General features: G+C 41.4%; 1 protein-coding gene across 7 annotated transcripts in view; it reads left to right on the top strand.

Moving 5' to 3' along the window:
- The window catches only part of PKP4 (plakophilin 4), a 310,497-nt gene that overhangs the window by 267,811 nt on the left and 14,692 nt on the right, over positions 1-27,994 (top strand). For all 7 annotated transcript variants that reach the window (XM_064287107.1, XM_023542929.2, XM_023542928.2 and 4 more), the window contains exons 12-16: positions 11,227-11,410; positions 15,010-15,127; positions 17,306-17,497; positions 17,694-17,867; positions 24,715-24,865. In XM_064287107.1, the coding sequence (XP_064143177.1) occupies positions 11,227-11,410; positions 15,010-15,127; positions 17,306-17,497; positions 17,694-17,867; positions 24,715-24,865 (819 nt within the window). The remainder of the gene's footprint in view (positions 1-11,226; positions 11,411-15,009; positions 15,128-17,305; positions 17,498-17,693; positions 17,868-24,714; positions 24,866-27,994) is intronic.

The raw sequence follows: 27,994 nt of genomic DNA, 5'->3' as shown, positions 1-27,994 counted from the left end.
AGGAGGCCAGCCGTCCCCCAGCAGGGAATGCGGCAGAAGGGCAAGAAGAAGAAAATAGGCCTGTAGGCCAGGAGCAAGGCTGCGTGTACAGCTGCGCTGGAGTCAGTGCACGTGTTGGGAGCCTCTGCTGAGATGGTGGCGTCTTATGACCCTGGTAATGGCCATGCACCAACGTTACTGCCTTCCTCAGAGTTTATGTAGAGAAGGGCCTTCTTTAATTAAGGCAGTGCCTTTCTCCCACTCTCATAATAATTGCCATCCCACTATTGCAGTTCCACTTCAGTTTTGTGTTAGGCTCACAGCATTCCCATCCTGGCGGAAAGCTTTGAAGAAAACATTTTTTATTACACTGCTCTCTTTGCACTACCCCTTAACTTCCTCATTTCTGTTAACAATACCATATTTTCACACACATGTCAAACTGTTGGCTCAGCTTAGTGTTACCCTGGGTTTACATTAGACTCCCAGTTCTTATCAAAAGCACTCCCTCTTCCTCTTTGCCTTCCCATCCCCTCCTTACTCCTTCAGGTCCTCATCACTTTCCTCCTAAACTATTGTCCTGGTCCATCAAACTGGCCCTCATCCCTGGGACCATACCTGTCCCTGCATTTCAAACTTCCCTACCTGCTGGTCCAAATGTGCAGTTCCTGTCCCCCACTTCAAGGCCAGCCCTGACCTTCAGCCTCTGCCACTCCTGCCATTCCCTTAGGGCCACAGACCATGTGGAAAGGCTTGCTCCCTACCCAGCCTGCTTCTCCCTAGTCTTTGCTCTTCAAACTGCAGTTCTACTGAACAGAAGTTCCCGCGCTCTGAAACAAGCATACAGGGAGGTAGCGTGGTGTCGTGGAGTGAGTGTGGCCTTTTAAGCCAGATGTACTTGTTTCCTTCCAGCACTGTGGTCCCAGGCAAATTATTTCTTCAAGTACCGGTTTCCTGTTACAAACAGTACCTGCTTGTTGTTTTTGTGAGGATATATATGGAGTGCCTGGCACATGGTACATGTGAGCCATGATTATTGCTCTCCCTACTCTTGAGACACTTTATTGTAGCTGCCTTGTGTTGTAACTATTGGTGATAAGGCCTTCTGAGAGCAGAGGTCTTACCTATCTGTCTTTCTCCGAATCTGCATAGAATGAACAAGTGTCTACACCAGCGTTGTCCAATAGAGATATGATGTGAGCCATATAGGTAATTCTAAATTTTCTAGTAGCCACATGAAAAAAAGGAAAAAGGAACAGTTGAAATTTACTTTAGTATTATTTTATTTAAATCCGTATATCTAAAATATTTCAGCTTGTAATCAATATGAAAGTTATTGAGACATTTTACCTGATTTTTTTTTGGACCACATCTTTGTAATCCAGTATATATTTTATATTTATAGCACGTCTCAATTTGGACTAGCCACACTTCAAGTGCTCATGTGGCTGATGGTTACTCTGTTGGACACCAGAGATCTATACTATGCTTGGGTATACATAATGTGTATCTAAAAGGTATGAGGTGCAGAGCTGTAACCTTGGATAGAGGTGATAGCAGGGATGCAGGTGGCCATATACTGACAGGATATGGTAGCCCTAGCATCTTGCTAATACTATCTTCCCGAAAAAAAGCCACAGACATGAATAAAAATCCTACTGAGGGTGAGGCCCACTTTCCTACCTTACAACAGATCGTGGTTTTACCAGACACGCACACACCCTGGCCCTTGTATGCCATCTACAGCCTTGATGTTTATATTTTCACTATTAATCAAATACTTCTATACCCACTTATCAAGAATGCTTGCAGGGTGGGTATACATGACACCAACCTGTCCCAACAAGCCCGTAGATGCAGAATTGCCAGGAAAGATCACCATGTATACCCATGGAGTGCTCTTGACCCCAGAGGGCTGAAGCATCGTCATGACAGCTGGCTTGTCCTGATACTTATTCTGCAGCGGGAACTCTGGGGCCAAGACCTCTTCATCTGTTGTCTTGCTTATTAGCCTTCACATCCCTAAGGCTTGGCTAGTTTTTTTATCCCATGGACATCTTCTGAAAGAGCGTGACTGAAATATGAACATTAAGGATAGACACTGAGAATAAAGTTAACTCATAAAAGAAAATGCCAGGGACATGTTCAGTGGTGACATTTCTAATGCACTGGTACTTTGTGACTATTTTTTTTTTCCTTTTCGCAGTGTTCACACACCTCATTTTTTTATAATTAGGGAAATAGAGCATAAATTGAATGCTATAGAGAAATGAAAGAAAAGCAATTGTGTGTTTATGTTGTGTGTGTTTATGCTTACATTGTATATTTCCGCTGCCAGCAAAATCACATTTTCCAAATGTCATTTGGTTGGTTTTAACGTCCTTTAATAAATACATTTTCAAATAGTTGCTATTATTTAATTAATCAGTAAAATCAGCTTCTAATTTGGGTATAAAATTATCAGTTGGCCATTAGAATAGCTATAAAGCTAGTTTTAAACATGAGCTGTTTCAGAATGCTGCAGCATAGGATTTATGTGAAATGGTATTTTAATTACTTTATTCATTCTTTGTGGAGAAAATGAACTTTAATCTCTCATGGCAGTATTTCATTTTAATTATTGGTTTTCATAATTATGTGTACCTTTTTCCCGTGGCAGGGAATAAGCACTGTTTTCTACAGTAATATGCATGGGTTTCCCTAATATTGTCTGAATTACTTTATATATGTATACTTTTTTTGTGTGTATGTGCTTTAGGTGAAAGTATACAGAGCAAATTAGCTCCCCATTCAATAATTTATACACAGTTTTCCATGACATTGATCACAATCCCTGCAATGTGTCAGCATACTTTCCATTTCTACCCTGAGTTCCCCATTTATATTTATCTGGTTTTCCTGCCCTTCCTGATTTTCATCTTTGCTTTTGGGCAAATGTTGCCCTTTTGGTCTTGTATAGTTGATTATTCTGTAGAGCACTTTCCTCGTGGGTGTTACTGTTTATTTTATAGGCCTGTTATTTAGAGCCTTGGCAGTGCAGTGGTTAAGAGCTACTGTGAGCTACGGTGGCTAACTAAAAGATCAGCATTTCGAATCCACCAGCCACTCCTTGGAAACTCTAGGCGCAATTCTACTGTGTCCTGTAAGGTGGCTATGAGTCAAATGGACTCCCAGCAGTGGGTTTTGTTTTTTGTTTTTTTGGTCTGTCATTTGCCTGAAAGGTGATCTCCAGGAATGACTTCAGCTCCAAGATAGAAAGGTAACCAAGGGCCATACCCTAGAGGTTCCTCCAGTCAGTCTGTCAGTCAGACCAGTAAGTCTGGTCATTTTTATAAATTTGGATTTTGTTCTGCATTTTTCTCCTGCTCTGCCCGGTACCCTCTATCGTGATCCTGGTCAGAGTGGTTAGTAGTAGTAGCCAGGGGCCATCTTTGTCTTTCTAGTAGAGGCTGTGGTTCATGTAGGCCATTAGTCCTTTGTACTAATTGCTTCCTTGGTCTTCGGTTTTCTTCACTCTCCTTTGCTTCAGACAGGAAAGACCAGTAGTTGTATCTTGGATGGCCGCTCTCAAGCTTTTAAGACCCCAGATGCTGCTCATCAAAGTAGAACGTACAGAACATTGACTTTATGAGCTACGTTATGCCAGTTGACCTGAATGTCCCCCAAGGCTGTGGTCCCCAGCTGTCAGACCCAGTAACTCAGTCCCGCAGAGTGTTTGCTTATGTATAAGAAGTGTCCCCGACTGTGTTGCCTGTGTGCTCCATTGTATATATGACTATACATGCAGCACATATGAACATGTGTATAGAAATATCCTCAACTTAGTCTGTGTACACATGTGGATGTACTCCCATACACCCTTCCATACCTATTCAGTATACCTATCTGCCTATGTATCCACTTGTAAATTACTGTTTTTTTACTACTGTTGCATGGGTGTATATTTTGTAATATGTTTTTACATAGTTGCCTTTTATTCTTATGTACCTCTCAGTGTCTTTATTTGCCTTGATCATATTGTGCTGACTTCCCCCATATTGTGTATTGCCTTTCCCTTCACCAATTAAGAATGTTACTTTCTGTGTGTAAACTTTTTTTTTTAACTTTTTATGATAGTGGTCTCATACAATATTTGTACTTTTGTGATTGACTTATTTCACTCAGTGTAATGACCTCCAGATTAATCCATGTTGTGAGATGTTGTGCAGATTCATCATTCCTTATTGTTGCATAGTATTCCATTGTGTGTAGGTACCACAGTTTTTTTATCCATTCATTTTTTGGTGGACATTTAGGTTGTTTCCATCTTTTTACTATTGTAAATAATGCTGCAGTGAACATGGGTATGTATATGTCTGTTCTTATCACAGCTCCTATTTCTCTAAGATATATACCTAGGAGTGGGATTGCTGGATTATATGGTATTTCTGTTTCTAGCTTTTTAAGGAAGTGCCATACCATTTTCCAAAGTGGTTGTGCCATTTTGCATTCCCACCAGCAGTGCATAAGTGTTCCAGTCTCTCCACAACCTCACTAGCGTTAGTTGTTTCCTGATTTTTGGATCAGTGCCATTCTTGCTTGGGTGAGATGGTATCTGATTGTAGTTTTGATTTGCATCTCTCTAATGGCTGACTATTGTAAGCAAGCACCTCTTCATGTGTTTGTTAGCCACTGGAATGATTTCTTTGGTGAAGTGTCTGTTCATGTGCTTTGCCTGTTTTTTAATTGGATTGTTTGTCTTTTTGTTGTTGAGGTGTTGAAGTTTTCTATAAATTTTAGAGGTTAGACCTTTTTCAGATATGTCATAGTTAAAAAATTTTTCCCAGTCTGTAGGTTCTCTTTTTACTTTTTTGGAGAAGTCTTTTGATGAGTATAAGTGTTTAATTTTTAGGAGATCCCAGTTACCTAGTTTATCTTCTGCTATTTGTGCATTTTTAGTTATGTTTGCTATTCTATATGCCATATATTAGGGCCCCTAGCATTGCCCCTGTTTTTCCTTCCACGGTCTTTATAGTTTGGGGTTTTATGTTTAAATCTTGATCCATTTTCAGTTAGTTTTTGCTTATGGTGTGAGGCATGGATCCTGTTTCATTTTTCGCAGATGGATATCCAGTTTTGCCAGCATAATTTTTTTAAAGAGACTTCTCTTCTCTGTTTAATGGACTTCAACCCTTTGTCAAAGATCAGCTGTCCAAAGGTGGATGGTTGTTTCATTGGTCTGTGTGTCATTGTACCTGTACCAGGCTGTTTTGCCTGCCATGGTTGTACAGTAGATTCTGAAATCAGGGAGTGTGAGGCCTCTTATTTTGTTCTTCTTCAGTAGTGCTTTACTTATCCAGGGCCTCCTCCCTTTACACATAAAGTTGGTGATCAGTTTTTTCATCTAATTAAATAATATTTTTGGAATTTGAATTGGGATTGCAATTGTATTTGTAGATCACTGTGTGTGTAGTATTGACATTTTTGCAATGTTAAATCTTCCTATGCATGAGCCTGATACGCTTTTCCATTTATGTCAGTCTCTTTTGGTTCTTGCAGTAGTGTTTTGCAGATTTCTTTGTGTAAGTCTGTTACATCCCTCATTAGATTTATTCCTAGGTATTTTATCTTTTGGGGGGCTATTGCAAATGGTATTGTTTTCTTGATTTCCCTCTTGGAGTTCTCTTTGTTAGTTTAGAGAAATCCAGCTAATTTTTGTATGTTGATCTTGTACTCTACCACTTTACTGAATCCTTCTATTAGTTCCAGTAGTTTTCTTGTGAAATCTCTGGGATTTTCTATGTATAGGATCATATCATCTGCAAATAGGAATAGTTTTATTTCTTCCTTACCAATTTGGATGCCCTTTATTTCCCTTTCTTGCCTTGTTGCTGTAGCTGGAACTTCTAGTACAATCTTGAATAAGAGTCGTGATAAAGGGCATCCTTGCTTGGTTCCTGTTCTCAAGGGAAATGCTTTCAGTCTCTCTCCATTGAGAAAAATGTTGGCTCTTGGATTTTCATATATACCCTTAATTATGTTTATGTGTACTCCTAGTCCTCACAACAAATAGCTAATTGCTTTAAATTAAATAAACCTCCAACTTCTTAAACCATGTTATAGTTTATTTTTAACTTTCTCTTTAGGAACCAGGAGATAATGGAGTGTGCTGCTAAATATTTTTGAAGCACATTTTGTATTAGTATGTAGGGATTGGAGGTTTATCAGATTGATCGAGTATGCTAATCCTCTGGCTTTCCATTTTCTCATCAGTCTTGCTGCATCTGGGAATTGGTGTATTTTCTATTCATTACGTACTGCCCTAGCAACATTCTTCCTGACCCATTAAATGAAGCGGAGAGAACGTTGTTTTATTACTACTTCAGTGAGGTGAAGAGCATACAGTTATTATTAGCTGGTCTTAAGAATGGTGCTTTTTACTTTGAGTAGAAAAGTCAAATTAATCGTTCGATATCTAAGGCTTTTAAGTTTAATCAAACCTTTTACATCCAATATTGGTTGACCAGAACTAGTTGTTTTGACTTTCCAGAACCTTATTTTTGTACTAGAAAGCGGGGAAGAAAAGCCAGTGACTTGAGACTTACTTTGATGATCCACATGGTTAGTTAAATAAACACCAAATGTTGTGGCTCTTTGTGTTATGTGGTGAAGTGCAGGATTAGAGGGATAATATAAAACATAATGAGGGATGAGAAAGCTGCCTTTAATGCCATATACTTAACCAAAATAGAATCTTTTCCTTTTTTTTTTTTTTGGTAGTTAAGAATAACTTTGAACATTTTTTGAAGTCACAGAAACAAAAGCCTGAATTTGTATAATAGACTGGTTTTATGATCTATAAATCATCTCCGCTGGCCAAAAAATAGCATAGTCAGCGTGTCTACCGAAGGGTTACATATTTTTAAACACTGTCACATTTTATAATTTGGCAACATTGATCCTTTCTATTTTGCAGTTTGAGGGATGGAGGTATCTGGTGTATTGGTGTAACTCTTAACTCTAGGTACTGGAAGGTGAAATGGCAAAGGGTTTCTCCTATCCCCATAGCTAAACCAGCATGAAAATGTGGTGGTTTCAACCACTCTCCCTTCTGGTCTCAGTGTGAAGGGCGGGCAGTACGGCGGCCAATTCCCTAAAACGTCTAGCCTCTCTGAGTCTTCCTACTGTCTCTTACAGTTGTAGTCCTTAAAGACACTCCTAAATACTCGGTTTTAAGAAAAGGTACAAAAAGGAGTTAATACGTGTAAACTGTGTCTTATAGGCAGGAAGTAAAAGGGAGATGAAAAAACAAATACAGAATATAAAATGAATTCGTTAGAAAAAAAATTTTGAGCACCTGCTGTGTGTCTGTAACAAGATGTGTAAAGTGGTAGATGATGATAGAGTGTTTGTTCCTCAGTATACTTGCTGTCTTAGTCATCTAGTGCTGTTGTAACAGAAATACCACAAGTGGATGATGGCTTTAACAAAGAGAAATTTATTCTCTCACAGTCTAGTAGGCTGCAAGTCCAAATTCAGGGTGTCAGCTCCAGGGGAAGGCTTCCTCTTTCTGTTGACCCTGGAGAAAGGTCCTTATTATCAGTCTTTCCCTGGTCGAGGAGCTTCTCAGCACAAGGACCTCCGGTCCAGAGGACGCACTCTGCTCCCAGCGCTACTTTCATGGTGGTACAAGGTCCCCATGTCTTTTTGCTCCTTTTCTCTTTTACATCTGAAAAATGATAGTCTCTTGGCACAAGACACAATCCAATCTTGTAGATTGAGTCCTGCCTCATTAACATAACTGCCGATAATCCTATCTCATCAACATCATAGAGGTAGGATTTACAACACATAGGAAGATCACATCAGATGACAAAATGGTGGACAGTAACACAATACTGGGAATCCTGGCCTAGCCAAATTGACAGATATTTGGGGGGACACAATTCAATCTATGACACTTGCCTAATGGAATTTACATTTCAATTAAATCTAGAAATACAAATCACCATCCTTAAAAAATGAACATGTAGAATTTCAACCTACGAAATAATTAAATGGTAAGTTAATTCATTTTGTGTAGCTTCAATCTTCAAGGTGTGTGTAAAGAGCAGAATGCCTGGCACAGAATAAAATCAAAATAAATGGTGATGTTACTGTTGTTTATATTAATTTATGGATGTTTATGCTGTGTCCAAGCCCATGTAAATATAATAGCTAACAGTACAATGTAGCTTTACCACATATGGCTCTACTGGTCTCTGAATGCCTGGGAAGAAGAAGAAAAAGCAGGACAAAATCCTAGGAACAGCAAGGAAAATCATGGTATCTTGAAGTCTGGGAAGTACCCTCCTGCCAGGAGTAGGTCTTGGAAGTAACCAGGAGTAGAGGCAGGAGCAACAAAAAAACAAGCTTTTTTGCAAAGAATCAGAGAATTTCCAGGTTTCAGCATGCTTAAGAACCACACCTCATCTTAGTCATGTTTCCACTGTATGTTTGTGACTCAGGCTGTTGAATTTTCTGTAGAAATATATCTAATTTTATACCTCTGGTTTATGATATGAAAGGTTTTACTTAACACAACCTAGCCTTACGTTTAACTTTACTGGAGTGGATTTATTCTGTAAAGTAAAAAGTAGCTTATTGGAATATGCAGCTCTCCCCCACATGTTGAAGTTTGTGGACTAAGGGATTTGAAAGGCTTTGACAGAGACTTTGCTCTAAAGGCATTAGGAATCATGTTATAAAGTTGCCGGTGGGGGCACTTAGGATTGCCCCATACGTGCTCGAGACAGTCAATGGCCTCTGCGTCAGATGCTGCCCTTGTGGCTGGCTCACACCCCGGCAGGCCCTACGAGCTTCGTGGGTCTTGAGTATCATTGGCCTTGTTAGCAGGAAATGTTAAAGCCACACTCTTGGCAGCCTTAGCAGTGTGTCTGCCTCTGTCACCCACCCTGCTTTGCCTCAACCCACGCTCTCTTCTTTCTTTTTTCCTCTTCTTTTATTTGGGTCAGGACAGACCTCCGAAGAATCATTTCTTATCTTTAGCTCCCAGATCCCTTCCTTGATCATCAGTCATCTACTGCTTTCCCCCTGAAACATCAACTATCTTTCTTCAAACAGCATACAATGAAGCCCAGTACCGAGAACAGATCAGTATAGAGCTGCTCTGGGTGAATGGGGGTGGGGACCTGGGCCATGCCACCAGGCTTTCTCCACCCTGCCCCTACCCCTGACTTGGCTACCACTAGGGTTTCCAGTGAAACCACAGAATTCAGGGAGAATAGCTTTAAGCCGTTGCCCAAAAACAATTTATACTGAAACATACAGCCAATTTTATGAGACGCCGTGGAGAAAAAGCTTAGTCTTCGACATTTAAGTTCATTTCTTAAGAGCCTATAGTGTGTACTTCTGTCTTACTAGGATCACGTCTATGGTAATTACAGAAGTGAAGGTCTGTCATGGTGGGCAGAGCAAGCTTTCATAGATGAAGCAAGGCCTTTACTTCTCCCAACTCTTAACTAAGTCCCCCGCCCATCCTTCTTGTAGGGAGAACCAGTCTGACCCTAACTAGATGAGCCATTACTGATGGCTGAATCCTAAAAGGCTACAGTTGTGGTGGAGTACCCCACCCCAAAGGGTAGGAGCAGAGAAAGGGCAGAAGTCCTTGGGGAACAAGGGAAGCTACATCACTGAGTTCTAGAAGACAAAGCCAAGTGAAAGGAGTATGAGCACAGATATGGGGCAGAGCACAGGACCCTAGACATTTGCTCAGGATGGAGCACATGGACCAGTCACCATTACTGAGTGTTCACTCACCATGTGGATGGGTCAGGATGGACGAGTCAGGGCAGACATGCCAGAGAGAAGGGATGGTCTTTACTTAGTTTATACTCAGAGTTCTGTTTTTAAGTCTCTTTGTCTGTAGTCCTTTGCTTCTGCTTCTCCTTCCTTCAAAAATGAAAAGAAAAAAAAAAAAAAAGATCCTTTCAGCTCTCTCATAGCTCCCTTCTTTACAAAGGGCCCTGTAGCTTCTCCAGGCCCAGACGGAAGATGAGCAGGCAGTTTTCAAGCTGGGTCCTTTGACTGAGCAGCAGTTCTCAGTCTCATGTTTGCCCCGACACTCTTGATCCATGATGTTTATATGCCTGATACACTCCCTTGGACTTGGGCAGATTTGGCCAACTCCTTCCCCGTCCATAGGACCACAGTGTTTCGTGTGTTGATAGTCTTAAAGTACTGTGCAGACATCTGAGCAACCTGCCAAGGACGTGTCAGGAACAGAGAAAACCAGCTGCACCATTTTTCCCCCACTTCTTTCCTTCTTAATCAGGAAAATGCATTGATGTGAAATGACATCAGGGTAGGTATAATCTTGAATTCACTCTAATTTCTAGAGGAGTAATTATTAGAAAACATTTTATAACAATAACTTAACACACCTCATAGTTTACACAGAAATTAAGATCCTCTAAAATGTTGATCAGTTTAAATAACACTACAGTAAGCTACATTTAAGGTCTGTTGCCCTTTCAATCTTGATAAATTACAAAATGAATAAATTTTAATTTATTGTTAGTCTCATCTATATCTTCAAAAAAGGAACAGCGGTAACTTGTACTTCTAACACACAAGGTAGTAAACTCTTAAAGTGGAATAAGAATGTTTAAACATTTTCTAAATATAGATGAAGCAAATAAAATAACCCTCTCTGCCAGTAAAGTTACTGCAAGCATTATATTTAACCTTGAGCTTCCCAGTAACAAAAGAAAAAGAAGCATGATGAAGAGAAACATACCAGTCTTTAGAAAGACAAAAAAGGGAGGAAAAAAAACACTTTTTTTCCAAATATTAAATTCTAAAAATGGTTTATCCCATAGAACATTGAACGTAAGGGACAATGAAGTGAACAGCAGCTTTACAAAAATCACAGATGTGTTATATTTATGACCCTTTCTTGCATCAATCCCCTACCCCTCACAGAGCAACTCATAATTTGCTTTGCAAAAGCCACAGTCATCTTGCCTGGTTGAGCATAGGCTCTACAACTTAAGAGAATTATTAAGACTTCAAATTACTACCAGAAGCTCACATGTGTTCACTCAGTACTTACTAGGGGGCCACCCCTTGCCTGGTTGCAAATATAGGCCATAGATTAGTTTTGGAACAGACTGGGTTCACATCTAATAGAGCTAATACGTTTATCTATGTTGTTCCTAAAACTGCAGGATCTCTAAATGATAGTTTGATTTTTTAAATCTTTCTTAGGAGTTCTTTGGAATTTATCCTCATGTGATGCTGTAAAGATGACAATCATTCGAGATGCTCTCTCAACCTTGACAAACACTGTGATAGTTCCACATTCTGGTTGGAATAATGCTTCTTTTGATGATGACCATAAAATTAAATTTCAGACTTCATTAGTTCTGCGTAACACAACAGGCTGCCTGAGGTATGTTCTTCATTTCTTCTTCCCACTTAATTTTGTAATTAAATAGTGCATGTCATTATAGGTAAATTGACTTTAGGAGGATTTTATTTTATTAGGAGCCCTAATGACACAGTGGTTAAGAGCTCAGCTGCTAACCAAAAGGTCAGCAGCTCGACTCCACCAGCCACTCCTTGGAAACCCTCTGGGATGGTCCTACTCTGTCCTGTAGGGTCACTATGAGTCAGAATCAACTCAACAGCAACAGGTTTGTTTTGTTTTGTTGGTGTTATTTTATTGACAGCTATCTAAGTTTCCAATTTCGTTTCACAATTTAGGCTACTGGACTTTGTCATCCTGTGAGGAAAACATTATGAGCACAAACTTGTGACCTTACAGGAGTTATAAATGACTCTTGACTGTGAATTTTTCAGAAAGGCCCTTTCAGTCTGAGATTACTACCCAAATTCCAGTGTTTTCCACTTTAATAGCATTTTTCTGGTTATTGCATTTTAATTGCTAATGTATTTGCAGCCTGGTTTTTGTTTAAATTCAAAACATGATGGTTATAATTTTTTTTACCTTTGAAAGGTTATAACGATGTGTGTGATTTTATAAACACTGGTTTTGAGTTTTGTAAGTAAATGAAAATGAGTCTAAATACTCCTTTTCAGTCATTACCTTTAGCATTTAAAATCTATAAGGCCTCTTTGAAGTGCACATAGTATGGCTCATTACTTGCCAGTAATACTCATTGGCCCAATTTCTACCCCATTTCCCAGCCTTACCATGCCCTGGGAACTTAAAACAGAAGTCCTGGGCAGAGGGGCATGGTGACGAGGAGAGTGGGCTCTGGCCTCAGACCACCTGGTTTCCAGTATCGGCTCTGAGCCTCAGTTTCCTCATCTTTAAAATGGGGATAGTAATACCATCTTGAGGTTGTGAGGAATTGACAAGATACACACGTAAAGTGCTTAGTGTAGTCTCTGATACATAGTAACACTCAGTGTGCACCACATAACATTTAAGCTGAGCCATCTAAGCATCCCTACCACAGAGACCTTGGGTGAGGGAGGACATGACCGTACTGTTGCTCTGAAGCCACTGCTCCCCTGTTGTGATAGGTGACCCTGAAGCCACTGCTCCCCTGTTGTGATAGGTGACCCTGAAGCCACTGCTCCCCTGTTGTGATAGGTGACTCTGAAGCCACTGCTTCGCTGTTGTGATAGGTGACTTGGGCCCTCGGCCAGGACACAGAGGGAAGGTGGAGAAGGAGGGTGACAAGAGTCAGGATCCTAGAAAGCAGACCAGGTCCTCCTAACTGAGACGTCTGCCTCACAGGGGCGTATCACATCACCTCCTGATCATCAGTGGAAGCAGATTCTCCTCTTCATCTGAGGAGGCTGAGATTCCTCCTCAGTTTGTCTGTCAGGCTTCAGGGAATGCCCAGAGGCAAGACTCACCCTCAGGCTCTCCCCAGTGAATCAGGCGTGAACTTTTGGTAAATGCCTCTGTGTGTCCTTAGAAATCAGCGATGAACAGGACCGACTAGGTCCCTGCTCTGGTGAAACTAGATTCTATTGCGGAAGACAGAAAATAGCAATAAATGTGATCGAGAGAATAAATAGGGTGATGTAAGACTTATTGGGTGGTTACTTTGGTGGTCAGAGAGGCCTCACAGGTAGAACTTAAGCTGAAATCTTAGTGACCATAAGGAGCCACTCATGTGAGGGTAGGAGGTCAGGGGGACAGGCAGTCTAGGCAAAGGAGACAGTCAATGTAAAGGCTCTGGAGCAGGGATGAGCTTGTGGCTAGAGCTTAATGGGCAAAGGGAAGAATAGAACCAGATTACACAGGATTTTGGAAATCTGAGGAAGGAGTTTGCATTTTATTCCAAGTACCATGGGAAACCATCAGGGTTTTAAGCAAGGCAGAGATGGGGCTGGTTTCTGGCTGGGATGCGGAGAAGTGAGTATGGGCAGAAGGAAGACATAGGCTGTCACAGTGATCCAGGTGAACCAGGAGGGTGGCCTAGACTAGGAGTAGGCAGATTTGGGTTATTTTTTGGAGGGAGAGGAAACAAGGCTTACTAATACAAGGAAAAGGGAAGAAATAAGAATAACACCTCAACCTTTGACTGGATCAGCAGGGTTCATGGAAGTGCTGTTGGTGACATCAGAGAAGAGGGAGAAGAAATGCTGGAGGGGGTGAGCAGGTGAACGTTCTGTTTTGGTCATGTCCATTTTGAGATATCCAATTAGATATCCATGTGGTAATGCCAGGAAAGCAGTTGGATAAATGAGTCTGGAGTTCTAAGAGAGGTCAGAACTAAAGTTAGAAGTTTGGGAGCCATAGGCCACCTAGGAGAGTGCAAAGATAAAAACAGGGAGAGGAACCAAAGTAGAGCTAGGGGCACTCCTGGAGATTCACACAGACAGAGGAGACTAAGGAGGAAAGGCAGTGAGAGGAAAAGGAAACCAGAGAGTGTGGTGTCCCCAAAAGCCCTAGAGGAAAGGAAGAGGTCGACCATTCAGTGCTGCTGAGACATGACACGAGATAAGAACAGAAGAAGGCAAGAGGGGACAGTGTCTCTCTGACCTCAGAAAAACAAAGGAGTAAAGAACAGACAGGGTTCCCTGGGTGGCACAAATGGTGAAGCACTTGACTGCTAGCCTTAAGGTCAGCCCACCCAGCGGCCCCTCGGAAGACAGGACTGGCTATCTGCTTCCGAAAGGCATCAGCCTTGAAAACCCTATGCTTTTACTTTGCACACGTGAGTCAGAATCAACTCGACAGCAACTCACAACAATAACAACAACAAAGAAAAGTAATTCTAAACCCCCCTTGTCTAGTCTAAGTTTTGCAAATTCTGAGTTTGCAAAACCTCAGTCTAGAGCCCTTGTTTATTGGGGTATAAACTAGATTCTCATAACTTGGCATTAATTTATGAAGGCAAATTGATATCAAAAAATTAGTTTGGATGAGACCCAAAACAATTTTCAGTGATGTTTATAACTGAAAAAATGAGAAATATTGTAGCAAAGGCAGGTATCCATATTTAATTTGAGATGTTTGTGCAAGAAAGGGTGTGTCTTCTCTGTTCATTCAAGAAACAGTTAATGACCACCTACGACATGCAAAACACCATAGTAGGCACAGGGGACTACAAGGAGCTTACAGCCTAACAAAGGAGATAAAAAAACAAGTGTAAAAATAACCGTAGCTTCTTTGTGGCAGGTAGTTTTCTAATTGCTTTATATATAGTAATTCATTTCTTCCTCACAGCAACCCTATGAGGTGATTACTGTTATTTTCCCCTTTTTGCATATGAGGAAACTGAGGAGCATAGGTCCCAAAATAATTATAATAGTATGTTAGAAAGTTACATGCCATGAGAGTTAAAATTCACATGCCCCAGCTCCCTTCCCTGTGTGTGGATAACGGGCTGCTGGCTGTTATTGTGAGCTTTTGGTATATTAAAATCCAGGCTCGAAAATGCCTTCTCATACCAAATCCAAATGGCTGCCATCTGCTGTCTGTGCTGTCAGATCACCAAGGTAAGGCAATGTGGCTAATGAGTCAGTTGTTCATCTTAGCAGCTCCCATGTGTCTCTGCCATTTAGGAACCTCAGCTCCGCAGGGGAGGAAGCTCGGAAGCAAATGCGATCCTGTGAGGGACTGGTGGACTCGCTGTTGTACGTGATCCACACGTGTGTGAACACATCCGATTACGACAGCAAGGTCAGTGCCTGCCAGGCCCTGTAGAGGCATGATGGCAGGTGACAGCAGCTGCCCCGTGCTACTGTTTGCATGTCATGTTAGTCTCCTAGGGCTGCCGTAGCAAAGTACAACAAAGTTGGGTGGCTTTTAATAACAGAAATTTATTATCTCTCAGTTCTGGAGGCTAGAAGTCTAAATTCAGGGTGCCAGCAGGCCCATGTTCTTTCCAAAAGCTTTAGGGAAAGATCCTTTCTTGCCGCTGTCAGCTTCTGGTAGCCCAGGTGTTCCCTGGACTGCGGATGCATCTTCACACCACCATCCTTTCCCTGTCTGTCTCTCTGGGTCATCTCTGTTTCATAAGGACACCACTCATATGGGATTAGGGCCCACCCTACTCTGGTTTGACCGCATGTTAGCTGATAAACCCATTTGCCATCAAGTCGATTCTGACTCTTAGTGACCCTACAGAACAGAGTAGAACTGCCTGATACAGTTCCCAAGGCTGTAATCTTTATGGAAGCAAACTGCCCCATCTTTCTCCAGCAGAGTGGCTGGTGGGCTCCAGCTGCTGATCTTTTGGTTAGCAGCCCAGTGCTTAACCACTGCACCACCAGGACTCCTTGCTTAACTGATGACAATAACAAGACTCTGTCTCAAACAAGGGCACGGTTCATAATTGCTAGGGCTTAGTACTTCAGCATATTTTTGGGGGGGACACAATTCAATCATAACACATGCCATTAACTCTGGGATTCTTGAGCCCCTCCTCCTCATTAAGCTACACTCCGGATCAAAGGGAGAGTCCCTCCATAAATTACAGAATCACAGGAACACAGCAGCTTAAGAAAATAGCCTTAGAACCATGAAAACTGAGTGACTCAGTGTGGTGATAGGAGCTAGCACAGGGTGACAGGGACCTGGCTTTCTCTGTGGTTCTCGTAGGTTCGTTCTCAAGGTGATTTGCCCTTGTAGCTATATCTTCCAATTCTGTATCCCCTACTCCTAGAATCAAATCCATCTGTATTTGAGTATCTACTGAATAAAAGTTCCTGGTTGAGGCACTGTAATCCTCTCAACCTCTCTGCCCCTGTTACCCGAGCAGTCCACAGTCCCCACCCCAGCCCCACCTTCTTCATGTACCTGTCTGCATCACCAGCCTGTGCTCTTCACCCCATTCCTCTGATGCCCTGCTGGTCAGTCTGTCCCAGTATGGACCCCTTACGCTTTCCTCCTGCGTCCTCCATCCCTGTGTTCAGGCAGGGCATCACGCCCATTGATTTTCAGCAGTGACAGCCATCTGGAATCTGACACAGGAGCAGGGATGAGGAGGGTGGGAAGAAATAGGAAGGAGAAACAAAGTGTCAGGAGTTCCAAGGCAGACAAAGTACATGGTAATTAGGATGGGTTGGCTTGGGTGAGCCCTTAGATAGGTATTGGTTCATAAAGGTGAATCTGAGAGAGAAAGGAGGGATGATAAGTGATAAGCTCAGGGAGAAAAAAGGAGAAGGGGGGAAGAATTCAAGGCGAAAGCCAGGTTTCTTTTGAGCCTTATTGAACCAAAAGATCTGCTGAGTCTGTCAAGAAGAGTAACTAAGTTGTAAGGGGGGGACATCGCTGGACAATGAACTTGCTTTTAGACACAATGAGTTGAGGTAACAGTTGGCCTCCGAATTAGAGGTATAACAGACTCTAAGGAGCAAAAGACACACACAGAAGGCAGAATGTCACCAGAGAAAGAAATCATGGAGCATTCCACAGAGGGAGGGGAGAACTGAGAGACTGAAGGAGTAGACAAAGATGGGGCCTGGATAGGGGCTGTCCCCAGGGAGGGAGGTAGTGGTACTTCTTGTCACAATGAAGATCCACAGTGGTGAGAAAAAGTGAGGTTCTGGCATCTTGGGTACATTTCTCACTACAGCAGCCCTGCAGCAGAAACACCAGGTATTTTCTGTTCCAGGGCTTGCACTTTTTATCGGCATCACCACCAGACCTACATATATACCAAAGATGGCTCTGCACCTAGTCATTTGAGTATTCTAAAAAATTCTTTGTTTAGATTTTTTCAGGCCCCCATAAGTAAAAAAAAAAAAAAAGTTATTTCCTGTTCTACATTTATTTATTATCAGTAGCATTCAGTACAGAAGCATTTTCCACTGATGTGCAATGATGGTTTTAATTATACGCCATGTTGGGTTTCAGACAGTGGAGAACTGTGTGTGTACCCTGAGGAACCTGTCCTATCGGCTGGAACTGGAGGTCCCTCAGGCCCGACTGCTGGGGCTAAATGAATTGGATGACTTACTAGGAAAAGAGTCTCCCAGCAAAGACTCGGAGCCAAGCTGCTGGGGGAAGAAGAAGAAAAAGAAAAAGAGGACGCCACAAGAGGATCAAGTTAGCATTTTATTTGACATGAAACTAGAGTTTCATTTTTCTGGGAGTAAGAAATCACATATTTGGCAACAAAAAATCTTTCTCATGATGCAGTTTTTCTGCATAGCTATCGCTGAGTCCAGCAAAGATGAATATTTTCAAGTATTGGAAACCATGTTATTTTGCTTCCATTTAATGTGTGCCATTTGCCTTTCAGTGGGATGGAGTCGGTCCTATCCCAGGGCTGTCAAAATCCCCCAAAGGGGTTGAGATGCTGTGGCATCCATCGGTGGTAAAACCATATCTGACTCTTCTAGCAGAAAGCTCTAATCCAGCCACCCTGGAAGGCTCTGCCGGGTCTCTTCAGAACCTCTCTGCTGGCAACTGGAAGGTAGGATGTCTTCCACTTGTCCACACTTCTTGCCATTTTGCAGTCAGTCAGATCAGCAGTGGTGGTGAAAGGGGCATGGTTGTTTATAGTTTGTCTGGGAAAGGGTAGGAGATTAAAAAAAGGTGAACAGCTGTTGGCACTAGGGACCCAAAGATAAATATAACATTCCCTCTTCATTAGATACTTGAAGGCTACTGAGAAAAACAGATTGTGTCAGTACTGTGTGGGATCCACAGGAACTGTGTGCTGTAGGATCTTGAAAGAGGACATTTAACCCAGCCTAGGAGGCCAGAAAAGAGAGGAGCAAGAAAATAGGGAAGGTTTCCTGAAGGGGTAGTGCTGCCCAAATGGAATCTTAAAGGATGAATGAAATTAATCCAGCCGAGTCTGGGGCAGAATGAGGCAGAGCAAACCAGATAAGGGGATAGCAGGAGAAAAGGCCTTGAGGCGAGGACAGGGCAGTGTAGGCCGTGATTGCAGGTGCCCGTGGTTGCTGGGGCATAGAGGGCAGGGCAAGGGGTAGCCCAGGTGGGAGCTGGGCACCCTGGGCAGCCTGAAGAGACCTGAGCTACAGACAAGAGGGGCCACTGTAAGGGTTTAAGCAGATAGGCCGATGTGCACATCATTGGATCACTTCTGTGGCAGTGCAGAAGGAGAATTTGAGGAAGAGAACAATGGAGACTAGAATTCCATTTTGGATCCAATGCAGTATTCAGGCAAGAGATGATTCCACTCCAGATTAGAGCGGAGGTCAGGCAGGACTGCTGGGGAAGGAGAGGGAACCACTGTTCCTCTCTCACACCTCTGAAGTTTCCACATCCCCTTCTAGAGGCGTGATTTCTTTTGTTTCTTTAGCCAGTAAGGGTACTGAAGGAGGTTTCTTTTTGTTACTACTCTAAGCAAAGCTTTTTAAACATTATCTAGCAACTTCCCAGGTCGTCCTTTTCTGAAACATTTTCAACTTCTAGAAATTTCCTGTGTATTTTAGTAGAGATGTTTGTTTTTGGCTATATCCCCCAAAATGAGAATCTTTGGCCACTGTGTTATCCAGGATAGTGAAAAGCATTAATAAGCTGAGTTTGTTTCGTGCAGGTGGCTGCTATATTGGTTGTCCTTGTTGTGTTGTTAGGTGCTGTCAAGTCTGCTCCGACTCATAGCAACCCTGTGCAGAACAGAACGAAATACTGCCTGGTCCTGCGCCATCCTTACAATCGTTGTTGCAACCCCTGTGTCAGTCCACCTCATTGAGGGTCTTCCTCTTTTCCACTGACCCTGTACTTTGCCGAGCATGATGTCCTTCTCCAGGGACTGATCCTTCCTGACAACATGTCCAAAGTATGTAAGATGCAGTCTCGCCGTCCTGGCATCTAAGGAGCATTCTGGTTGTACTTCTTCCAAGACAGATTTGTTCGTTCTTTGGCAGTCCATGGTATATTCAGTATTCTTTGCCAACACCACAATTCAAAAGCATCAGTTCATCTTTGGTCTTCTTTATTCATTGTCCAGCTTTCACATGCATGTGATGTGATTGAAAATGCGATGGCTTGGGTCAAGCGCACCTTCATCTTCAATGTGACATCCCTCCTTTTCAATACTTTAAAGAGGTCCTTTGCAGCAGATTTTCCCAGTGCAATGCATTGTTTACTTTCTTGACTGCTGCTTCCATGGCTGTTGATTGTAGATGGAAGTAAAATGAAATCCTTGACAACTCCAGTCTTTTCTCTGTTTATCCTGATGCTGCTCATTGGTCCAGTTGTGGGGATTTTTGTTTCCTTTATGTTGAGGTGTGAGCTGTACTGAAGGCTATGGTCTTTGATCTTCATTAGTAAGTGCTTCAAGTCCTTTTCACTTCCAGCAAGCAAGGTTGTGTCATCTGCATAACGCAGATTGTTAATGAGTCGTCTTCCAATCCTGATGCCCCATTCTTCATAAAGTCGAGTTTCTCAAATTATTTGCTCAGCATACAGATTGAACAGGCATGGTGAAAGGATACAACCCTGACACACGCCTTTCCTGACTTTAAACCAATCTGTATCCCCTTGTTCTACCCGAACAACTGCCTCTTAATCTATGTAAAGGTTCCTCGTGGGCACAATTAAGTGTTCTGGAATTCCCATTCTTCACAGTGTTATCCATAATTTGTTATGATTCACACAGTCGGGTGTCTTTGCATAGTCAATAAAACACAGGTAAACATCCTTCTGGAATTCTCTGCTTTCGGCCAGGATCCATTTGACATCAGCAATGATATCCCTGGTTCCACGTCCTCTTCTGAAACCAGCCTGAATTTCTGGCAGTTCCCTGTTGATACACTGCTGCAGCCGTTTTTGAATGATCTTGCTTGTGTGTGATATTAATGATATTGTTCTATAATTTCCACATCCAGTTGGATCACCTTTCTTGAAAATAGGCATAAATATGGATCTCTTCGAGTCACTTGGCCAGGAAGCTGTCTTCCATATTTCTTGGCATAGACCAGTGAGCACCTCCAGCACTGCATCTGTTTGTCAAAACATCTCAATTGATATTCCATCAATTCCTGGAGCCTTGTTTCTCACCAATGCCTTCAGAGCAGCTTGGACTTCTTCCTTCAGTACCATCGGTTCCCGATCATATGCAACCTCTTGAAATGGTTGAACGTTGACTAAGTCTTTTTGGTATAATGACTCTGTATATTCCTTCCATCTTCTTTTGATGCTTCCTACATCGTTTAATATTTTCCCAATAGGATCCTTCACTATTAGAACTTGAGGCTTGAATTTTTTCTTCAGTTCTTTCAGCTTGAGAAATGCCGAGCGTGTTCTTCCCTTTTGGTTTTCCATCTTGAGCTCTTTGCACATGTCCTTATAATACTTTGTCCTCTCGAGAGGCCCTTTGAAATCTTCTGTTCAGTTCTTTTACTTCATCATTTCTTCCTTCTGCTTTAGCTGCTCGACATTTGTGAGCAAGTTTCAGAGTCTCCTCTGACATCCATCTTGGTCTTTTCTTTAATGACCTCTTGCTTTCTTCACGTATGATGTCATTGATGTCATTCCACAACTCGTCTGGTCTTCGGCCACTAATGTTCAGTGAGTCAAATCTATTCTTGAGATGGTCTCTAAATTCAAGTGGGATATACTCAAGGTCATATCTTGGCTCTCGTGGACTTGCTCTGATTTTCTTCAGTTTCAGCTTGAACTTGCATATGAGCAATTGATGGTCTGTTCCACAGTCAGCCCCTGGTCTTGTTCTGATGATATTGAGCTTTTCCATCATCTCTTTCCACAGATGTAGTCAGTTTGATTCCTCTGTGTTCCATCTGGTGAGGTCTGTGTGTATAGTCACCGTTTATGTTGGTGAAAGAAGGTATTTGCAATGAAGAAGTTGTTGGTCTTAGAAAATTCTATCATGTGATCTCTGGCATTGTGTCTATCACCAAGACCATATTTTCCAACTACCGACCCTTCTTCGTTTCCAACTTTCACGTTTCAATCACCAGTATTATCCATGCATCCTGATTGCGTATTCGATCAATTTCAGATTGCAGCAGCTGATAAAAATCTTCTGTTTCTTTGTCTTTGCCCTTAGTGGTTGGTGTGTAAATTTGAATAATAGTCATATTAACTGGTCTTCCTTGTAGGCGTATGGATATTATCCTGTCACTGACAGCGTTGTACTTCAGGATGGATCTTGAAATGTTCTTTTGGACGATGAGTGCAACACCATTCCTCTTCAAGTTGTCATTCCCAGCATAGTAGACTATATGATTGTCCGATTCAAAATGGCCAGTGCCAGTCCATTTCAGCACACTAGTGCCTAGGATATAATGTTTATGTGTTCTATTTCATTTTTGATGATTTCCAATTTTCCTAGATTTATACTTCGTACATTCCAGGTTCCAAGTATTAATGGATGTTTGCAGCTGTTTCTTCTCAATAAGTAGATAATTATGGTCTAATGTAAATCAGTGTGGTTATTTCTTTTCTTCCTAATTAAAATGCTGATAGCTTCGTGGTTAAGCACTAGCTCTGACGCCAGACTGTCTGGCTTTGAATCCTGACCCCTCTGCTTAGTAATTGGGGACCTAGGGAGGAGAGTTGCCTCTCTGTTTTCAGTTTTCTCATCTGTAAAATGGGGATAATTTTAATACCTACTTCGTGAGGGGATTGTGAGGATTAAATGAGATAATAAATGAGGAGAACCTAGGACAGTGCCGGGCACATAAGTATTCACTTTCAGCTTCTTGTAACTAGAGGATCATGTAACAATTTTGCATCTAAGTTCATGAGGGATATTGGTCTGTAGTTTTCTTTTTTTGTTTTGGTATCAATGTTATGCTGGCTTCATAGAATGAGTTTGGGAGTGTCCCATCCTTTTCTATGCTGTGAGATACATTTAGTCATAGTGATGTTAACTCTTTTCTGAAAGTTTGGTAGAATTCTCCAGTGAAGTCTTCAGGGCCAGGGCTTTTTTTTTTTGTTGTTGGGAGTTTTTAATTACCTTTACAATCTCTTCTTTGATGCAGGTTTATTTAGTTGTTCTACCTCTGTTTGTGTTAGTTTAGGTAGATAGTTTCTAGAAATTTATCCATTGCCTTTAGGTTTTCAGATTTATCAGAGTACAGCTTTTCATAGTATTCTGTTATGATTCTTTTAATTTCATTTGGGTCTGTTGTGATATCGCCCATCTCATTTCTTATTCAGGTTATTTGCTTCCTCTCCTGTTTTTCTTTTGTCAGTCTGGCTGGCCAGTGGTTTATCAATTTTGTTGATCTTTTCAAAGAACCAGCCTTTGGTCTTGTTAACTGTTTCATTTGTTTTTCTGTACTCTATTTCATTTAAATCTGCTCTGATTTTTATTATTTGCTTTCTTCTGGTGCCCAAGGGCTGCTTTTGCTGCTTTCTTTCTATTTGTTCAAGTCATTTAACAATTTAAAAAAAGAAAGACAATACAGTTGGTCCTCTGTATCTGCGGGTTCTGTATCCGTGGATTCAGCCAACTGTGGAATGAAAATATTCACCAACAAAAAAGAAAGTTCCAAGAAGCAAAACTTGAATTTGCCACGAGTGGAGCGCTATGCTGAATCCAAGCTAATAAAGCAAGGTGTAGGCATCCCCTGCTGTAGCCTCCCACCATTTCACAGATCCTCAGTCTCTCTCTAGCACTCATTGTTTGAGGGTTGTTCTCCTGATGTCTTGTCATTTCAAGACCCAGTGTTCCCTAAACAATGTAGTATAACAACTGTTTACATAGCATTTACATTACATTTGGTATTATAAGTAATCCAGAGATGATTTAAAGTATACAGGAGGGTGTGCATAGGTTATATGCAGATACTATGCTATACCATTTTATATAAGGGACTTGAGCATCTGTGGATTTGGTCTCCACGGGGGGTTGGTCCTGGAACGAGTCCCCCGTGGATACAGAGGGACAACTATAATTAAAAAAAAGATGTGATTTGAGTTGTTTAGAGTTTCATTTCTGGGATCATTCAGTGAGTGAAAATTAGATGACAAGTCCGTTTAAAATATAACATTATATTAAGTGATTTGAAAAGTGTATAAAATAGTTCGTCAAACTATAGGACCCTCATTAAGAAAACAAGATGAACATGGCCACAGATGTTATCAAATCAGAGGCTATTTAAGGGACAGTGGTGACTGCAGTGCTCCGGGAGGAGACGCTCAGGGCTGGGCTGGGCTGGTCAGTCTCCAGGTGACACAGAAGGAGTTGGTTCTTTTGCGAGTTTCAGAGAGAGAAATTGATAAACTTTCCTAGTGCTTTATGACCATAGCAAGTCATGTACGCCATTTCCCCTGCAGATCTCATTTGATTTGGAAAATCTTTGTCCTATGAAGAATCTTCCTTTCCTCTCAATTGTATTATTAAAATAAGATATTAAGTCATATATTAAAATTGAGTAGTCAGTCACATATTTTAATGTTCAAGTTAATATGAAGAACTGGGAGACCTTTGTACTCACGACTTGACCACAGCAGGCAAGTATTAGATGTTTTGAGAACAACAGCTATCATTTCTCCTAAAGTTTGAAAGACAACTTGCATTTGTGAAAATGTCGATTAAAGCTCAAAACAAGATTGAAGGGCCATTTTCTAATGTTACTTGGTAGTTTTGTTTTGTTTTTCCTCACTGATGACTTGCAGCTCATTTTCAGTTCACAAGGTGCACAAACTGACTCACTATACAGAGTTGCCTCATAACCACAAAAGAATTTACTAGATTTTAAATAGAATAAACAGCTAACTAATCCTGAATAGGAAAGTATTTTGCACACAAATATACTTACTTTGCCATCAGCGTATATGAGTTATGAACAGTGTTTCTGGAAAATTCCCTTTCTTCTGAGGCAAGGGATTTTTTCCAAGCAATCTTTTTGACAGGTTACTGAAATCTAAATTTTGTTGCAGGGAATATAGAGACTTGGCAGAGACAGGTGCTCTTTTAATGCTGCTGATCAGTTACCGTTTCTGCCATCCTATTTCGAGCCCCTGGACCTGGTATGGGGCCAAGTGTAAAGACAACACGTGATCCTTCCTTAATTGTGTTTATGTATCTGAGATAGAAAGTAACCACTGCCTTCTCTTCTGTGCTCAAAAATATCCGGCAGATGGTGGTTTGAGATTTTCAGGCTTTGGGGTTTTCATTTTAAATCAATCATCCTATCCTTTCTCCTAAACTATGGTTCTCTCTTTACTGACATCACAGATTTAATCTCCAGTTGGAGAGAAAACATTTAATCTATTTGTCTTTTGCAGACTTCAGACTTCATTTTTTAGGCTTCAGTAACATAATCAAAGTTGAACTCTGTTTTATATACTACCGATTGCCTTATTTTGCCTACTAGTTTGCAGCATACATCCGGGCAGCCGTCCGAAAAGAAAAAGGGCTCCCCATCCTTGTAGAACTTCTGAGAATGGATAACGATAGAGTTGTTTCCTCCGTGGCAACTGCCTTGAGGAATATGGCGCTAGACGTTCGCAACAAGGAGCTCATAGGTATGTTCTAGTGGTAAGGTGAGCCGTAAAGAAAGTAACTACAATATTTACAACAATCTTCTTTCGATTTATAAAAATAAAATCATGTTTAAAATTATTAACAAGTGAGGCCTAATCCTCAATTTCTTGGCATGTTTGGGTCCTTCGTGACCATTGTTTTTCAGCAGGAAGCAGGCTTATTAATTAAAACATTGATCAGAGAGGGGAAATTTTCAGAAATGCCAGTAATTTGAGTTACACATTATAACACTGCATGCTAGATTTGGTGTGTCTGTGTCCAAAGAGAGGTGTGTTTCCTGAGCAACAACAAAAATTTTAATTTTCCTTTTCTGTTTTTGAGACTGATATCTGCTAATTCAAAACCACTAACATATTCTAAATTAAAACAGAAAGCACATTAATGATTTGTAGCTTTTCCCTCTCAGACCCCCCCTTGAAATACCCACCCCAAGGCAGAGCCACCTTCCCAAGGCCTTTTTCACCCCAGGGCAGGGTAGAGTAGGATGAGGCAAGCTGGCTCTGATGGCACAAAATTTAAGGTTACATTCACTCTCAGGTTCGTGCAGGTGTAGGGTTGGCACTTGCATGAACCTGAGAGCGAGTGTCTCAAACTTTTCACCCTAGGTGGCTTGCTTGCTTCACCATAGTCTTGCCCCTAAGTAAAGAAAAGATCAGGGGCCTTTGAGTAGACCTTGGGTCAAATCCTGGATCTGCTGCTCACAAGCTATACAACCTGGAGAATCCTATATAACCCCACCTGGGCTCAATTCGCTCATCTAGACTGAAAGTGAAAGGAAACTCTTAACCCCAACTCTGAAAGGATGCTAATGATGCCTGCTATCCTAACCACCAGTTAGATGGGAAGATGAAATGAGAGAATATATGAAGCAGCCCGTTATAAACTGCCAAGTGCCACACCGATCCCAGTGCTGTGACTCTTATATGGGAGAAGTGCTGATGACAGATCAGGGGAGAGGGAGGAGGAACTTAAGATTTTATGTGAGTTGGTGTGAATATATATTGAGCCTGTATAAAATACCCCTGCCATATGAGAGAGAGAAGGGGGAGAGATTGAGAACAGTACAGAGAGAGAGAACAATAATATTTACCGCAGAGAGTTGCTGTGAGAAGTAAATATGGTGACTCACAGGAAAGCCCCTCACGCAGTACATGACACAGAATTTTCCCAACAATGAAATTCATTCCATTTCTGCTCAGTAGCGGAATTGCTGTTTTTAAGTATTGCTGAGATTAACCTGCTCTTAACACAGCCTCCCTTTGAGCCAAACCTTCCCTATGGAGAGGAAAGGAGCCTGTCCCATGCCCTTTTCACAGTTCAGCTGGTCCCTGCTTCCAAAGGATGTGTTACAACTTTAGTTCCCATACTTCTTTGAGAGAAACGCCTTAGGTCCCTAAAGAGATTTTTTTTTTTTTTTAATTAGTTTTGATACATTTGATTTCTCATGAGAAGAATGTGAAGTTTAACCCACCACTGCCGTCGAGTTGATTTTGACTCATAGGGACCCTATAGGACAGAGAACTGCCCCATAGAGTTTTGAACTGCCGACCTCTTGGTTAACAGCCGTAGCACTTAACCACTACACCACCAGGGTTTCCATGTGAAGTTTGGGGTTCTTAATGCTAAAAAAAATTAATGATTGACAGCATACATCTTTTTGTCCTGTCATTCCACAAAAGACACCAGGTGGTACAGAAGGTGTAGGGCCAATACCATCAATTCTTGACATTCTCAGGGGCTGTGTCCCAAGACCACTAGGAATAAGGAATGTACTTTCTGAGTCCTGGCTTTCAATGCATTCCTGTGTTTCTGTGAATATCCTAGCCACCTTTTTAACGTCCACTAGAATTTTATCTCTCCATTAATGTACTTTATTTTTTTTACCAGCTGGAGCACTCAAACCATTTCATGAATCACTTTTTCTTGTTTCCCTATAAAGATTCCTTGCTTCCTGTCAGATCTGAGTCCCTTCCAGATTCATTATTTGGGTCTAGTTTACCCAGCACTTCTCTTTCTAAGAACTATCACCTTCTCTGACACCTTCACTCTCTCCTCACTTCCATTACCAACACTAGCAATGGACTTTGTTTTCATAGCTGTTTTTCGCAAAGGAAAAGTTCTGTCACTGTGCAAAAGTTAATGAATACTCAAGTTGGACCAACCCAGTTGTGTAGAGCTGCAGAGTGAGCTGCCTTAGCCCAAGCTTCAGGGTGTATAATTTAAAGTTCTGTCTTAGCAAAATGACAAATGATATGTCATGGACCTTTTGATCATTCACGAGTATTCAAAATCACCAGTGCTAGCCTACCATCTCTGGGTGGCGCAAGCAGTTTGCAACTGGCTGTTAACTTAAAGGTTGGCGGTTTGAACCCACCCAGTAGCAGCCTCAGAAGAAGGCCTGGCAGTCTGCTTCCACAAACATTACAGGTTTGGTTCTTTTTTTTTTTAACTTACCATCTATTCTCAAAATCCACATTTATCTTCTGCCCTTACAATGTCCTCACTGTTTTTCCATTCTTCATAACAGTGTTTACTGTGGTTCAGCCAGAGTCTTCTCTTTGACATGCTGTAAATTAAGCAGGCATGTAGTTAGGGCTTTTCTCGTACAGCTTACTGTTGTGTATAAATAAGCCTTTAATAAAAAACTCATTTAACATCCACTCAATTATTAGTGTGGGGGGAAAAAACCTAAGATAATATTTACTTGAGCGTTGGTTAATTCCTTTTGTTTGTAGTGCAATTATTCCAGTTTGTCAGTTGGTAATTAAAATTGAAAAAGCTAAAGATAATCTCTTTTTGGAGAGGAGTAAGAGCAATCGAGCATCTATAACGAAATACGTCAGTAGCTAGGGAACTTCCCCCAGTCTTCTCCTATCAAGAACTTTATTATTATTACTCCTCAGTGATAATATACCCATAATTTTAATAGTAAAATCTTCCTTGTGTCTTCTTTTAAAGAAGCTAGTCTGTTGTTAAAGCCACTAATGTCGGACTGGCTGACGTACACCCTCAGCTTGATAAAAATTTGCAACTCTATCCAGTCCGTATGTGGACCAGAAGGCTTTAATGAAAAGTATTGTTTGGTAGCCTTACTTAGTCCAAATTCAAAG

Source organism: Loxodonta africana, chromosome 6 (genome assembly GCF_030014295.1).
Source record: "Loxodonta africana isolate mLoxAfr1 chromosome 6, mLoxAfr1.hap2, whole genome shotgun sequence".
In the NCBI taxonomy this organism is placed as follows: Eukaryota; Metazoa; Chordata; class Mammalia; order Proboscidea; family Elephantidae; genus Loxodonta; species Loxodonta africana.
The sequence above is the reverse complement of the archived record's forward strand: the minus strand, read 5'-3'. Positions and strand labels throughout refer to the sequence as shown.